Source organism: Hippopotamus amphibius, chromosome 15 (assembly GCF_030028045.1).
Source record: "Hippopotamus amphibius kiboko isolate mHipAmp2 chromosome 15, mHipAmp2.hap2, whole genome shotgun sequence".
Lineage (NCBI taxonomy): Eukaryota > Metazoa > Chordata > Mammalia > Artiodactyla > Hippopotamidae > Hippopotamus > Hippopotamus amphibius.
Window position 1 is genome coordinate 50,424,265 of NC_080200.1, and position 14,196 is coordinate 50,438,460.

Below are 14,196 nucleotides of genomic sequence, written 5' to 3' on the forward strand. Positions count from 1 at the left end.
CCACATCTTCTTTATCCATTCATCTGTTGATGGGCATTTAGGTTGCTTCTATGTCCTGGCTATTGTAAATAGTGCTGCAATGAGCATTGTGGTACATGTTTCTTTTTGGATTATGGTTTTCTCAGGGTATATGCCCAGGAGTGGGGTTGCTGGGTCATATGGTATTTCTATTTTTAGTTTTTTAACACCATACACAAACATAAAGTCAAAATTGGATTAAAGACCTAAACATTAGGGCAGACATTATAAAACTCTTAGTGGAAAACAGGCAGAACACTGTATGACATACATCAAAGCAAGATCCTTTTTGACCCACCTCCTAGAATCATGGAAATAAAATCAAGAATAAACAAATGGGACCTCATGAAACTTAAAAGCTTTTGCACAGCAAAAGAAACCATAAACAAGACAAGAAGACAACCCTCAGAATGAGAGAAAATATTTGCCAACAAAGCAACTGACAAAGGATTAATCTCTGAAACATACAAGCAGCTCATGCAGTTTAATACCAAAAAAGCAAATAACCCAATCCACAAATGGGTGGAAGACCTAAATAGACATTTCTCCAAAGAAGACATGCAGATGACCAACAAACACATGAAAAGATGCTCAACATCACTAATCATTAGAGAAATGCAAGTCAAAGCCACAATGAGGTATCACCTCACATGGGTCAGAATGGCCATCATCAAAAAAATCTAGAAACAACAAATGTTGGAGAGGGTGTGGAGAAAAGGGAACCCTCTTGCACTGTTGGTGGGAATGTAAATTAGTACAGCTTGAGTTTTAACCCACACTGTATAACCACTTGACTTTTCTTGTCTGGTTTTGGTATCGGGGCATACAGTACTGATCTCACATAATGAGTTGGGAAACAGTCCTCATTTTTCTTTTCTCCAGAAGACTTTGCACATAAAGTTGTAAGTTACCTTCTTTGAGTAGAATTGTTTTCTCTGCACCACTTATTTTAATTTCTTTTCATTTCTTTTTCAGTTTTTTTAGGTCTCCCAATTTGTATCTTATTTGAACAATCAGTTGCATAGAAGTTATTCTTAATTCTTCTAAATTTTCAAGAATATGAGTACTTGGAGATTATCTTTTTTGTTTTAACCTCTACCTTAATTGTATCCTGGTCAGAAAATTTAGTAGATACTGATTTATTAAAATGTGTTCAAACTTGTCTAATAACTTAATACTTGATCAAATTAGGTTCAATGTTTCATGCCTGCTTAAAAAAAAATCTATATTCTCTAGAAGGTACATGCAAGTTTTGTATATATATGTGTCAGTCGAAACATTCATATTATTTTTATTTATTTTGTTAAATATTCCATGTATTTGTAATGTTTCTGGGCTGGTTGACTGATCATTTATTGAAAAAAAAAAGTATTTTGGCTATATACCACATATACTTTAGGTTTTAGAATAGATAAGCATGGTACCGAAAATACTTTTTAAAACCCAGATTTTATAAGACCAAATGAAGAAATTAAGAATCTGTCCTAACAACAATAAAAAGTGCTTTCAGTGGAGAAGTTAAATCATTTTTGTACTTTAGAAATGCTACTTCTGCTCCAGTGTAATAAATCAATTTATTGAGTTGCTACTTCTCTAATATTTAATTTTTAAAAGAAAATTGTTGAAGTAAGTAGACTAGAGTTGATGAAGTTCTGGGGTACAAGCATAGTGAAACAGATATATATCAAAACGAAGAGTTAGGAGTTGCCAGGCAAAGAATTGTGTAGAAAATCTTTCATAAGGAGGAAAAGTGTATTAATTTGAAGAAGAAAAGCATATTTGAAAAACTTAAAGGAGATCAGTATTATGGAGACTATCAATTAAGGGAGGGAATGACAGGAAAGAAGAACCAATCTATGGAGGGCAAGCCTGTGTATGTTTTATTTTAAGTACAAAGGAGCTATCAGAGTTCAAAGCACTGAATAAATATTGATTAAATTATTGTTTTCAAAGGGGTAACATGGCTTCAGTGTATACTGAGACTATCTGAGATTTAATTGGATTGGGCAAGTTTAGTACCTGGTAGACAAGTTAGGAAGTTTCTTAGTTATCCAATATAAGAGTAAGTATGTAGTGGCTACTACATTCAAAGAAATACCCTGGGAATATAATGGTGAAAAAATACAACGTTATCCCTGTCTTGTATAGCATCCTCATGGCACATACAAATAAACAAGTAGATAATATAATGCTTAGTAGTGGTAAGTGATACGAAGAGTGATTGGGAGTGGTCTTCTCAGTAAGGTTGTTTTCAGTAAGGTTATTAGTGAAACCTTCTGAGGGGTCACAGTTGAGCAGTCACCGGAAGGAAGAAAGCAGATGAGCAGTTCCTGAATATCCAGGAATGGGTGTTTCTAGGAGAAGAAATAGCAAAAGCAAAGAGAGCCAACAAGAGAGTAGCCAAGGAATGAACTGAGAGTTGCTTTCAACAGTGTTACCAGAGATTAATGGAGAGAAAAAATGTAGAAAAAGGATTTAATAAAATGCATTAAGTGACTAACTAGGGTGTGGGAGAAACTGAGTCTCCTAGGAAAAATCTTTTCAAACTGAGCCGATATAGGTGCCTGTATTAGTTTGTTAGGGCTGCCATAACAAGATATCACAGACTGTATGGCTTAAACAGACATTTCTTTTCTCACAGTTCTGGAAGCTGGAAGTCCAGGATCAAGGTGGTTTCTTCTGAGGCCTCTCATTGGCTTATAGATGGCCCTGTCTCCACATGGGCTTTCCTCTGTACCTGTCGGTGTCCAAATTAGGACACTAGTCATGTTAGATTAGATGAGGGCTCACCCTAATGTTCTCATTTAACCTTAATTACCTCTCTAAAGACGTCATCTTCTAGTACAGTCATATTCTGAGGTACTCAATGGAGGTTAGGTGTTCAACATACAAATTTTGAGGGCCATAGCCCCCTAAACACTCAGCACATAATAGAGCCATTTTCTCAGATTTGGTAAATTGCATTATGATTATTTGAGGGTCATGGGGGAAGAGTTTCATATGAGAGAAATAGTATGTGAACATATAGAGATGTAGGAAATCAATTTTTGACAAGAAAGCTTTGAAAAGTCCAGTTTGGTGCAAATCTTTCCTGGGAGTGACTGAAAGAAAGGCACATTAGGAAAGATATGGTCAGGCCAGAGCATGACTAGCTAAGAGGTCTGGACTTTATTATGTATATTAAGGAGAATTACTTAAGGGTTATGAGCAAGAAGGTGCCCTAATCAGAAGTGTGCTTCCGGTCGATTAACCTGTCAGTAGCATGTGGTTTATGATCAGGTGCTAAAATATAAATCTCATTAGCAGGAGAGGTTGTTCATGGTGAAGCACAAGTAGGTGTGCCAGGGCTTAGATAAATTCTTGTTTTGCTCTGGAATGGAAGGGAATTTGTCAGAATTTAGCGTTTTTACACTGACACTGTGAAGGGCATCTATGTATTTCTCCCACAGACTATCCTTTATATCTCCTGTCACAAATAGAAATGGGATTCTTCCCTATTATGGCTGATTTCAGGGAATTTTGTAATGTTCTGCCCTGCAGCTGAAATAAACTGAGTAGTAAATAACTAAAAACAACAAAGGGAAAACAATTTAAAAATATGTTCACTGCAATATATTAATACTCAGGGTATATTCTGTGATTTGTTGTGATTGTATAAACACACACAGGTATATATCTGCACCCAAAGCTGATCTCTAGTTACTTGCACAAATGCAAAAAAAGACAACCTGCTCATTTTTAAAACCAGAATTGCTGATACGATTAGAGCTCAGGTCTTACTATGTATAATAGGTACAGACCAAATCCCCCAGATTTCCACTTTTTCTGTTCCTAGACTTTATATTATCCATATTGTGTGTATTCAACTTATTAGTGAACATCTAATGTAGAGTTGAAGATTTATAATATTCTCTCATACACATTTACCTGTGAATACTCTATTGAGAAATCTCTCTCTTTCTCTCTCTCTTCTGTAATCTTGACAGACACCATCCACCTTCGAGTTCTTGAATCCTCCCCAGTAGGCACATCCATTGGAAGTGTAAAAGCAACTGATGCAGACACTGGGAAAAATGCTGAAGTAGAATACCGAATTATTGACGGTGATGGGACTGATATGTTTGACATCATAACTGAGACGGACACGCAGGAAGGCATCATCACTGTGAAAAAGGTGCAGAACGTGAATAGAAATGATCATTTGACTGTTTAGAAAGTAGAGATTTCTACATGTATTATCCACTCATGTGCTGTCCATGAAGAAATATCCTTACCAAAAAAGAAGTATCCCTATCATGTGCTAATGTAAATGCGTAAGTGTGAGGGACATAAAACCAAAGATCGCCTTGGACATTTTGACCAAAACTTTTGTGTTAATTAAAACATGAAACCTGAGATTTTACAAAATTTAAAAGGCAAGCTAATGTATGTGTGATTGTATTTCTGAGCCATGTTAATAAAACCCCTTTATTAACCTTGTTTCCTTAAAAAATAGTTAATAACTAATAATAGCAATATATCATCACAGTTGGAGGCAAAGAAACGTAGCATGCCATCTATCCAGATGTATGAAGCAATAATTAGAGTTGCTAATAAAAAGAGACAGCATGGATTGGAGGATAATTTCATTGTTCACATTTTCCCTTCTGCTTCATAAATTAAATTTTTCTGCTAACATATGCTCAGTGATACAATTTAAAGGTAACTAGTTTTTTATGGTAGAGTCAGTAGCATCATTATAAGAAAAAATAAGGCCCAGTAAAATTTAGGTCCTTATGAAATGTCCTGAACACTCTATTTGCATAAAAGTAACCATCAGTTAATCACAAAGCTTTCCTCAGATTCTATTGCAAAGTCCAAGGTACACAACCACTTTTAAACAGACAATGACCACCAAGGGGGACCAACTCAATATTTAAGTTCCTTTTTGTTTCAAGATGTAACCTAATTATCAATTAGGTACCAAAATTTTTCTCTTTGCCCAAGGTTTTTCTTATTTTCTGTGTTTCATGTAACTGCTGAGAAGTTTTTTATTAGTCTTCAAAATTTCATCAAATTTATATAGTACCATGAGCCTGTTGAACAGAATGGAAATTTCACAACATATATTTTAAAAACATTACTGAACTTTTTGCTTAGAAAAATTTAGCAGTAGCCGATACCTCAGCACACACATGTACACATAAATACACACAGATCCAGCAGCCCATGTTTTGTAATGAGTTACCACTATATGACAAGTCTTAATATCTTTTTCAATTTTTCTAAGATTTAAAATCTCATTTTCCTATGTTCTTAAGTACCACATTTTAAGTACATAAAAAGTAAAAATTGAATTCTACCTGATGTGTAAAGATTATATATTTTTATTACTTTTAATTATTTACAGTCAGTGAACAACTTGACAGAACTCAACTAAGCTTTAAAAATCATACTGTAACTTGGAAGAAACATATAATTCAATTTCCCTCAATGTAATTTGATGATTTATTCACTTATTTTTAATACAGCCACTTGACTATGAGAGCCGAAGGCTTTACACTCTGAAGGTTGAAGCAGAAAATACCCATGTGGATCCACGTTTTTATTACCTAGGACCATTTAAAGATACGACAATTGTGAAAATCTCGATCGAAGATGTGGATGAACCTCCCATTTTCAGCAGATCCTCCTATCTGTTTGAGGTTCATGAAGATATTGAAGTGGGTACAATCATTGGTACTGTGATGGCAAGGGACCCAGATTCTACTTCTAGCCCCATTAGGTAATTATGCTATGTTTAGGATGAAAAGAAAAGGAATTGAAGTAAATGTAGAGATCATGAAATTCTATTTAAAGTATTTAATGTATTGAAAGATAGGGCTGTGCGTACATTTGGTGAGCACAGTATTTAAAATAAATTGTCTGTGTTCTGGGACAGGGTATACCAAGTTTCATAGTTTGCTTCGGTTTTACTCATGCCGGTTACTGAAACTTGGCTTGTATCATCTGCCTGTCTCTTTAAGGTATTTGTTGCTCTGACTCCTGGTCCAGATAAAGGGGACTGTTTCAGCTGTGCCTTTGCAATGTAACCGAATCAATGTATTTGTGCTTTTGGCTTCTTAAATAATCTGTGAGGTTGAGAAGAGTTTTAATAATTAAAAAGAATGTAACCCTAATGTTAAAATGTAGTTATGATTTTAGAAACTCTTCTATACTCCTGCCAGCAAAGGGGGAAGTTTTTTTGTTGTTCTTTTGGCTATATCAAAAAATTTAGAACATTCCAGAAAGGTCAGAGTCACTTCAAATTTTTGTTTTGCTTTGTTTTCTTATGGCACCTAAAAACACATAAGATGTGATAAACACAAATGAGAAAGACAAAGTTTTCATTGACATTTGTTCTCTCATTTTAAAAAAGTGTAGATATCTATATCCAGTATTCAGCATCCCAGATGACTGCTTACTTTATGACTGCTAGTCCATCAGTTGTTTTGGATTTCATTTGTTTCCTTAATCCTCAGCAGACTGATTTTGCTTATCTTTTTTAAAATGTGGGCCAGTCAAGTAGAAGTTCAAATGGCTGTACAATTTCAAAGTACACACTTCTCTGGCTCCTAACTATGCAGCAGCACAATGTCGGGAACCTCTAATTTTATGCAGCATGTGACTCTAGCTCAAAGTTAAAAATACTATACATTCTGCCATATCGTCAAGTGAAGTCGTATTATTTATGTACTGTATATATTTATATGTATATACATATTAAAATAACTATTTGATTTATATAATTTTACCTAAATATTTTCTTATAGTCACATACAGCATGACAGGTTACATATTGGCAGCCAAACCCTGCATATGGTAATCAAGTATAGTTCCCATCTGCCAGCATGACTTTCCCATAAATGCCTCTTCTACCATCTATATCTTCATTGAAATTGCTGCATTCCTTGGATTTTTTTTCCTTTAAAACTCTTTTTTCTGTCATTCATTTGGTAGACATTTTTTGAATATATACTCATTTTTCCCCATTAATACTCACCAAGGATTCTCTTGGCATAGCTCCTAACTGACTTTACCAGCCCATGTTCTGTGTTCCTGGTTTTAAAATGGCCTTTTTAAAATAAAATATAATATTTTTTAAAAGTTCAGTTTAAATCTAATGGCGTTGTTAAGTGGCAATATAAAGATATTTTTCCACTCAATGAAATAGAGTCCAAATCTTCTTATAGACTAATGGTTATTACATGTTAAAACATGTCTGTGGATTCTTCCTTAAATTAAATTTTTCATCAAGATGCAAATCTAAGGATCAAGAGAAAAGAATCCATTTATGTGTACTAAGCAACAGAATTAATGACTTCATTTCTTATTAATGACAAAGTCTAGCCATGATTGTTGTTGTATATTTGAATTTATGCTAACTTGATGTAGAAAATGCAAATGAATATTTTTGGATGTTAATCTTGATAGACCATGCAGATTAAAAAGATGTACGTATATATTATCAAAGAAATAAAGTAGTTTTACTAAAGCAATGTATTTAGGGATGGATAATCAGATAATACTGGTCATGGTATCAACTGTCCATGTCATGTACAGTGGATGCTAATGCAATAATCAAAGGTATTTACCTAAAGTATGTCTTCTGGAAATGATTTTTAAGACAAAAATGTTAAGTAATACACATAATTTACCAATAGAGATTTGGAAAATATACGGTTGACCCTTGAACAACTCAGGGATTAGGAGTGCAAATTTCTCTTTACTCCTCCCCCACAGTTGAAAATCTGAGTATAACTTCATAGTTGGCCATTTACATCTGTGGTTCTGCATCCAAGGATTCAACTTTAGATTTATTTATTCAATAAATACATACTGTAGTTTGTATTTATTGAAAATATCTGCATATAAGTAGACCCGCAAAACTCAAACCCATGTTGTTCAAGGGTCAACTATAGTTACATCAGGTTTGAAAAAGAACCAGGATCTCTCTGGGTCTTCAAGATAATTTCACATAATACTTTACATTTTGTCATTAGCTTTTAAACTGAAGTACAAAAAAAAAAAAAGGCAAAACACACATGAAATGGATTTGGAAAAGACAATGATGCTTTATATTGATTTATATACTGCAACTTCCTGTCATATTTCTATACAAATAAGGATGCTTTTCTTTTGCCAAAATGCCAAAGAAGTCATTCAACAAATATCTGTGGGTCACCATATCAGTTACTAATTTGTTTCTCAAGGAATTCTCAGTCTGTTAGGAAAGAAGATTCAGTATGAGAAATAATATTCATTGAGTATCTACTAGATTCTAAGTATGATGCTTGCTGTTTTCATGTGTGATTTCCTGTTTGAGATGTGAGATGAAATGAATCCCTAATACAATGTGGTAAATGGCAGAGACAAGTGGTACATGGTGCTTTAGGATGGAAGGGGACAAATAGCTTTTACTTCAGGTAATCATGGAACACTCCAAGCAGAAGGTAGAAGTTACGTTGGATCTTTCAGTAGTAAAAGAATTTTGTCAACTTGGGATATAATTTGTGAATTTTTCCAGATATGGAGATACAATGTTTTGCTTTATCTGTGAATGGCTAAAGCATGTAGTTGGAATACAAAATTAAATTCATATTGTGTTAATAGATGGAGCTGGGGTTTATTAAGGAAATTTGCAAATTACCAGTCTATTCTACTTAGAATTGATTTAAAATAAAAGTCTAAAATAAACAGGCCTCAAAAATAAAATCACATTAACTGTATAACAATGTTAAATTATTCTTCTAATGCAATTTATTAAAAACCTCATATAAAGATCATAAATTTCAATTGATTTTTGGAAATATTATACAAGTTTGGAACACTGAAAGAAAAAAAGTTGTATGGCACTTTCAAAAAAATTATTTTGTATTATTACTTACAAAATACAATTTAAAAATAAATTTCATACATTGTTCCTTAAAATAAATGACAGTTGTGGCTTAGGGAAATATATGCCATAACTGAATATTACTCCTAGTTTTGTCACGTTTATTTTACTTTGTTTTTTAAATAGGGAACATTAAAGATAACTTGGGGGATTATGCTTGCTAACTCAACAATTACAAAACATGTGTAAATCACTAGGACTGTGAAGTGGCAGGAACCACCAATGAGGGGTACAGCTCCTTTAAATCTTGGCTGACAAGCCCCAAAATAATGGGATTTATCCCAACTACATTATCTTGATTGATAAACCTATTTTGGGGCTTTGGAGTGACAGCCAACACAGTGCCTTTAATCAATTTGCAGAATAGTTGTTTTTTTAATATATATACTAAGATTTCATTTGATACAAACATATAAAAACTCCTGTCCAAAACTTTTCTACTTTTAAAACATCTCTAGTTAAAATGTATGCATTTTATAATGATACATGTGGGTAAGAAACCAAAGCTACCTGTGTATCATATTTTGAAGCTGCTGAACCCTGTCATAAAGTTGATGATCAACTACTCTGAGGAAAGTATTGTTGTCTCCAATATTCTTACTAAAAGACTTTGCTAGTGGAAATGATCTTTTGCATTTGATCCTTGTAATAATTCTTCAACAGAATTCTCAATCACTAGGTAATATCAGTTGGTAATGTAAAACTTGTAATTCCAAGTTTTGTAGAAAAATACATCGTCAGTTGAATATGCAATAGATAATGATTTAATGACACAAATATTCAGAAGACCAGCATTTGAATGCAGAAAAAGGTCAATTCATGCCTTGGGAAGAGGTTTTAGGAGGATGGGAGAGGGTCAGAGTGTGTGTGTGTGTATGTGTAGTCTGTGTGTGTCTGTGTGTGTCTGTGATAAATCCATGACACAGTCTGCCTTCTGGATCAGTACTATGTACTTTCCTGAAATTATTATATATCACTATATGTGTGTCTTTGCATTTCACCATTTTCTCCTGAAAACCATCAATAATACTGCTGTGTATTTTTCTCTGCCCTCTGTGTTCAGATTTTCCTTGGATCGCCATACTGACCTTGACAGGATCTTTAACATACATTCTGGAAATGGATCCCTTTATACATCAAAGCCACTTGACCGTGAACTATCTCAGTGGCACAATCTTACTGTTATAGCTGCTGAAATCAGTAAGATGAATTTTATGTATATCATATTTAGCATAATTTTAGGTTTTATTTTATATTAAGAATAATTCCTTCTCATTGCACATGAGTTATAATTTTAATCTAAGGTTTTAAAAGGCTTCTCAACACCTATAATTTTTTTCAATAGTTTCTATAAATACTGAGAAATAGCTGTAGGCATCCACAAATCTACATTTAGTATTAACTAATAAAAATGATCTAGAATTGCAAACTAAAGATATTCTCTTTGGGAGAAAGGGAAATGTATTAAATTTGTTGCATGGATGCTATGAATCAAAATCTGTGCTAAAATGCTGGGAGTCCATTATTTAACAATAAACACAGAAATGGATATTATTACTTCCTTTTTTTGAGGTGAAGAAACAAAGGTATTAGTAATGATAACTAACATTAAGCACTCTGTGCAGATATTTCAAATTAACTTTTCCTCCTAATATTTTTATTGACCTTATTTAACAGAGAAGGAAATAAGACTCCAGGGATTTTAGTAATTTGTTCAAAGTCACAATGCCAGATGTAATAAAACTGGGATCTGAAACCAGTCATTCTGGTTTTAGATCCAATACTTAATTCTATACCTAATATACAAAATTTCATTCAACTAGTAAGAGACAGAGCCAGCATTCAAAATCATATCTGTCTCTAATTGCAAAAGTTCTTGTCCATACACAGGACTGGCTACATAATTTTTAGAGCCCATTATAGAATGAAAGTGTCAGGTTTCATGTTAAAACACGATTAAGAAATTTAAGACTGCAACAGCAGAGAATTAAATAAGAGTGGGTGGGGCCCTTCTGAGTGTGAGGCCCTGCTCCGCTGCACATGCCTGTGAAGCCGGCCCTGTCCACACACACAAAGCTGTTCATGGTTTCTGATTCCCATATTATGATATGTGCATGGAATAGAGCAACTCGTTGTTATAAAGAGACGCATTAATTGGGGACTGGATCAAGGTCAAGTTATTTGAAGTAATCATTCCAAGATTTGGAAGGCAGGGCATTGGGGCTGAACTACCAAGAGTCTCAGAAGGATGGAACTGGGCTAGACTGATTGTCAGCAATGAACTTAATGCCTCAAGAGAAAGTAGTAGATTTTTTTCTTAAATCTGACTCTGAAATATGGATGAACCCCACCATTCACATGACAAAAATGAGATATAAGTAGCTGTACCTCTCAGGGTGAACTGAAGAATTTTTGAGTTTTTTTTAAAGAAAGCTTTTATTTCTATATCTGTATCCATATCACAATGTTTAGATGTGCCCGACAGGATCCAGCCTGATTATTCCAGAATCACGAGTGTTTGTGCTTTCTGCTCGGTTCAAGCTCCTTATTCAAGCCTAATGAGCTAGGAATTGCATTTTCCACTTCAGATACTTTGAGAAATTTAACTTCTAAAGCTAGTTGAAGTAATTACGATTCTGTAAAAAGCTAAGTCAATTATGTTCTTCTTTTGAAGAACTAAACCTACTTTCTGCTCTTAAATAAAATAAATCTATGGAGTAACTGCTGGAAATGCCCACCTGCCAAACCACAAGCAGTCAGGGGCCCATCATGCTGTTCTGATTATTAAACGGAATGAGGGTGCGAGGGAAACAGCATATAAGGAATTGTTTTTACTAGATTTTAAACACTGGGTTGTGTATGGTAAGTGTGCCGTACACCAAGCCCAGAGCAGTACAGGATGACCTAGAAATGTACTTCTTACCAGTGTGTTTCCAGGCTCTGCCTCTAACAGTTTCATTCTACGTTACATAGCAGTGTATCCCATCACATGGCAAGTCTACTCCAGGTCATCATTTAGTGCACTACACTGTGGAATAACTTCCCTTTTTCTTCTTTAAAAATATTTCTAAACCCCATATGGTGCATATAAAATCTAAAATTAAGGTCACAATCAGGGATTGTAAAACACATTGTTGTAGAGACCAATGAGTTGCTATAACCACATCTGAAAATTAAACTGTAAGCATTGCAATACATTCTGAAAAGAGCAGAGCAAAGCTTATGACTGAAGGACTCCATTTTCTATACCTGCTTCCTCATTAGTGGAAATTCTTGCCCGAAGCAGGTAGAAAAGATACCTCTTTCTAAAGCCTGGGATTTCTACATGATAAATTTATGCTTTCTTCTTCCTGGAGGTATGGAAAAGCCTGTGAATATGTGACATGGTTTTACCTTAGGACATACATTTTAAGATCCTTTATTGTTCACACATTCTCACTACAGTAGAGTTCGCTGGATGACCAAGAGGCTCAGGTGGTAAATATATGCCAGCTCCTATTCAGTATGATGCTTCCTTGGAAGGCTTTATATTTTTATTTATACGTAAGCTGCCGCATCTGCCAGTAAAGAGATTAGTGTAAGCACTGTTTTTTGAATAGGTGATTCCAGGCTTGATGCTTTACAAAGGATGTTTATCCCTGTGGATTTAGCTTTTGATTTGAAGCGGCTTGAGTTATGTGTAGAGGCTGCAGAATCTCCATATTGTGTTAAGGAAGGGACTGACAGTGCAGTTTCTTTAGATGTGAAACTTTTCTGTCTTTCTTGGCACAGTTAAGAAAGTGAATTGCTACCAACAAAAGAGTTATTTTTATGTCAAGACTTTGTATTGAAAGCAAACATTTTGCTTATGTCCACTAAGTATAAAAGTAGGTTAAAGAGCACATTCTAGAAAATATGGAAGAATCATACCTTCCCACTCTTCCCCATAGCAACAAGTAATTTTAGGTAGCTGAAGCTTCATTTGTAGGTGAACCCTATGCCTCTGGGTTTTAGCAAATGGTTTAGGAGTGAGGGAGGTAGGAAAATAGCGAACTAACATTTTTCTCTTTTTTTTTTCTCCTCTTCCCACTTTTTCCCAAATGTACTTCTCTTGAGACCCACATGAATTGTAGGAAAGCTAGTTAACACGTTTATTGTGCAGATGTTTTGTGTGGAGAAAGAGAGCTTAAGCTTTTAAGTAATGTAAGGAAATGAGGAAGATATGACAGTGATAAAAAAGATGATCTTAATAACAATAGTCAACATGCCAGTACAATGTACTGAGTGTTTACCAACAAACTGATCCTTTGATAAGGTTTCATGCTTCAGTGCACCTAATCACTCAAATATCTATATAAGGTCAAAAGTTCTATTTTGGTTCATGTTGAGTAAACTGAGGCATTAGAGAGAGTGTAAACCAGGCAAAGTTATACAATGAATGGGTAATGGACCTAGGAATCAGGTCAGCTCTGTTTGACTCCAGACAGAGTCACCTGACATACTAAGAAATTGAACAATATGCAGCATTAGATAAGCAAATATGAAATCAGAACCTGAGAACTGAATACATACGGGTCAAGAAAACTAAAGGAAGGCCGAACAAGAGTGTTAAGGAGAGGACATGTTTTTAAAGTTTCCCTTGAAAAGAGGAAAGAAAGGCAAATACACTTCAAATGGATTTAGGATTCTGTCTGTCTCCCTTCATACTACTCAGCCTTGTAAATGTCCCTGCCAAGTAATCAGTTCTTACATGTTATTTTTTTAAGTGCTGATTTCATTATTTTAGGAACATTACAATTACACAGAGAAAAAGGAGGAGAAATAAATTCTTTTGAGTCGTGATATACTTCCTGTTTTTTTAACCCTGTGTCTGAAAATTATTTAGATAAAATTAGAAAATCAGATAAATTTCACAAGGGTAAACATATTATTCATAATCCATGTTGGTAGAGGCCATTTAGTAAGATGGCAACTGTCCCTCAGTTTATCTGCTATTTTTTTTTTTGCTTTATTTTTAGCTAATTATCTCCTTTCTCTTTTTATATTGATCTTGAGCTTGACTTTACCAGAGTCCACAAAGAAGCTGAAGTATATCCAGAGGCTGAGTTATTGAGATCATGAAGGCTGATGAATATAACCTGAATTTAAGATGCCCAAACACTCTCAGATATCAGTGCCAGTGCCTAGAAAAATCCATGGTGGAGATAATGCAATTATGACTAACATGGTTGTTACCCGAGGCTAAGCTAAATAGACATATTTTAAATTCTATTTACAAATCAAAA

At 34.4% G+C, this 14,196-nt stretch overlaps 1 protein-coding gene across 3 annotated transcripts in view; it reads left to right on the plus strand.

Annotated features, from left to right (window-relative positions):
- LOC130836615 (cadherin-10) overlaps positions 1–14,196 on the plus strand; it is a 168,760-nt gene that overhangs the window by 141,877 nt on the left and 12,687 nt on the right. For all 3 annotated transcript variants that reach the window (XM_057708931.1, XM_057708932.1, XM_057708933.1), the window contains 3 exons: positions 4,005–4,192; positions 5,529–5,782; positions 9,996–10,132. In XM_057708931.1, the coding sequence (XP_057564914.1) occupies positions 4,005–4,192; positions 5,529–5,782; positions 9,996–10,132 (579 nt within the window). The remainder of the gene's footprint in view (positions 1–4,004; positions 4,193–5,528; positions 5,783–9,995; positions 10,133–14,196) is intronic.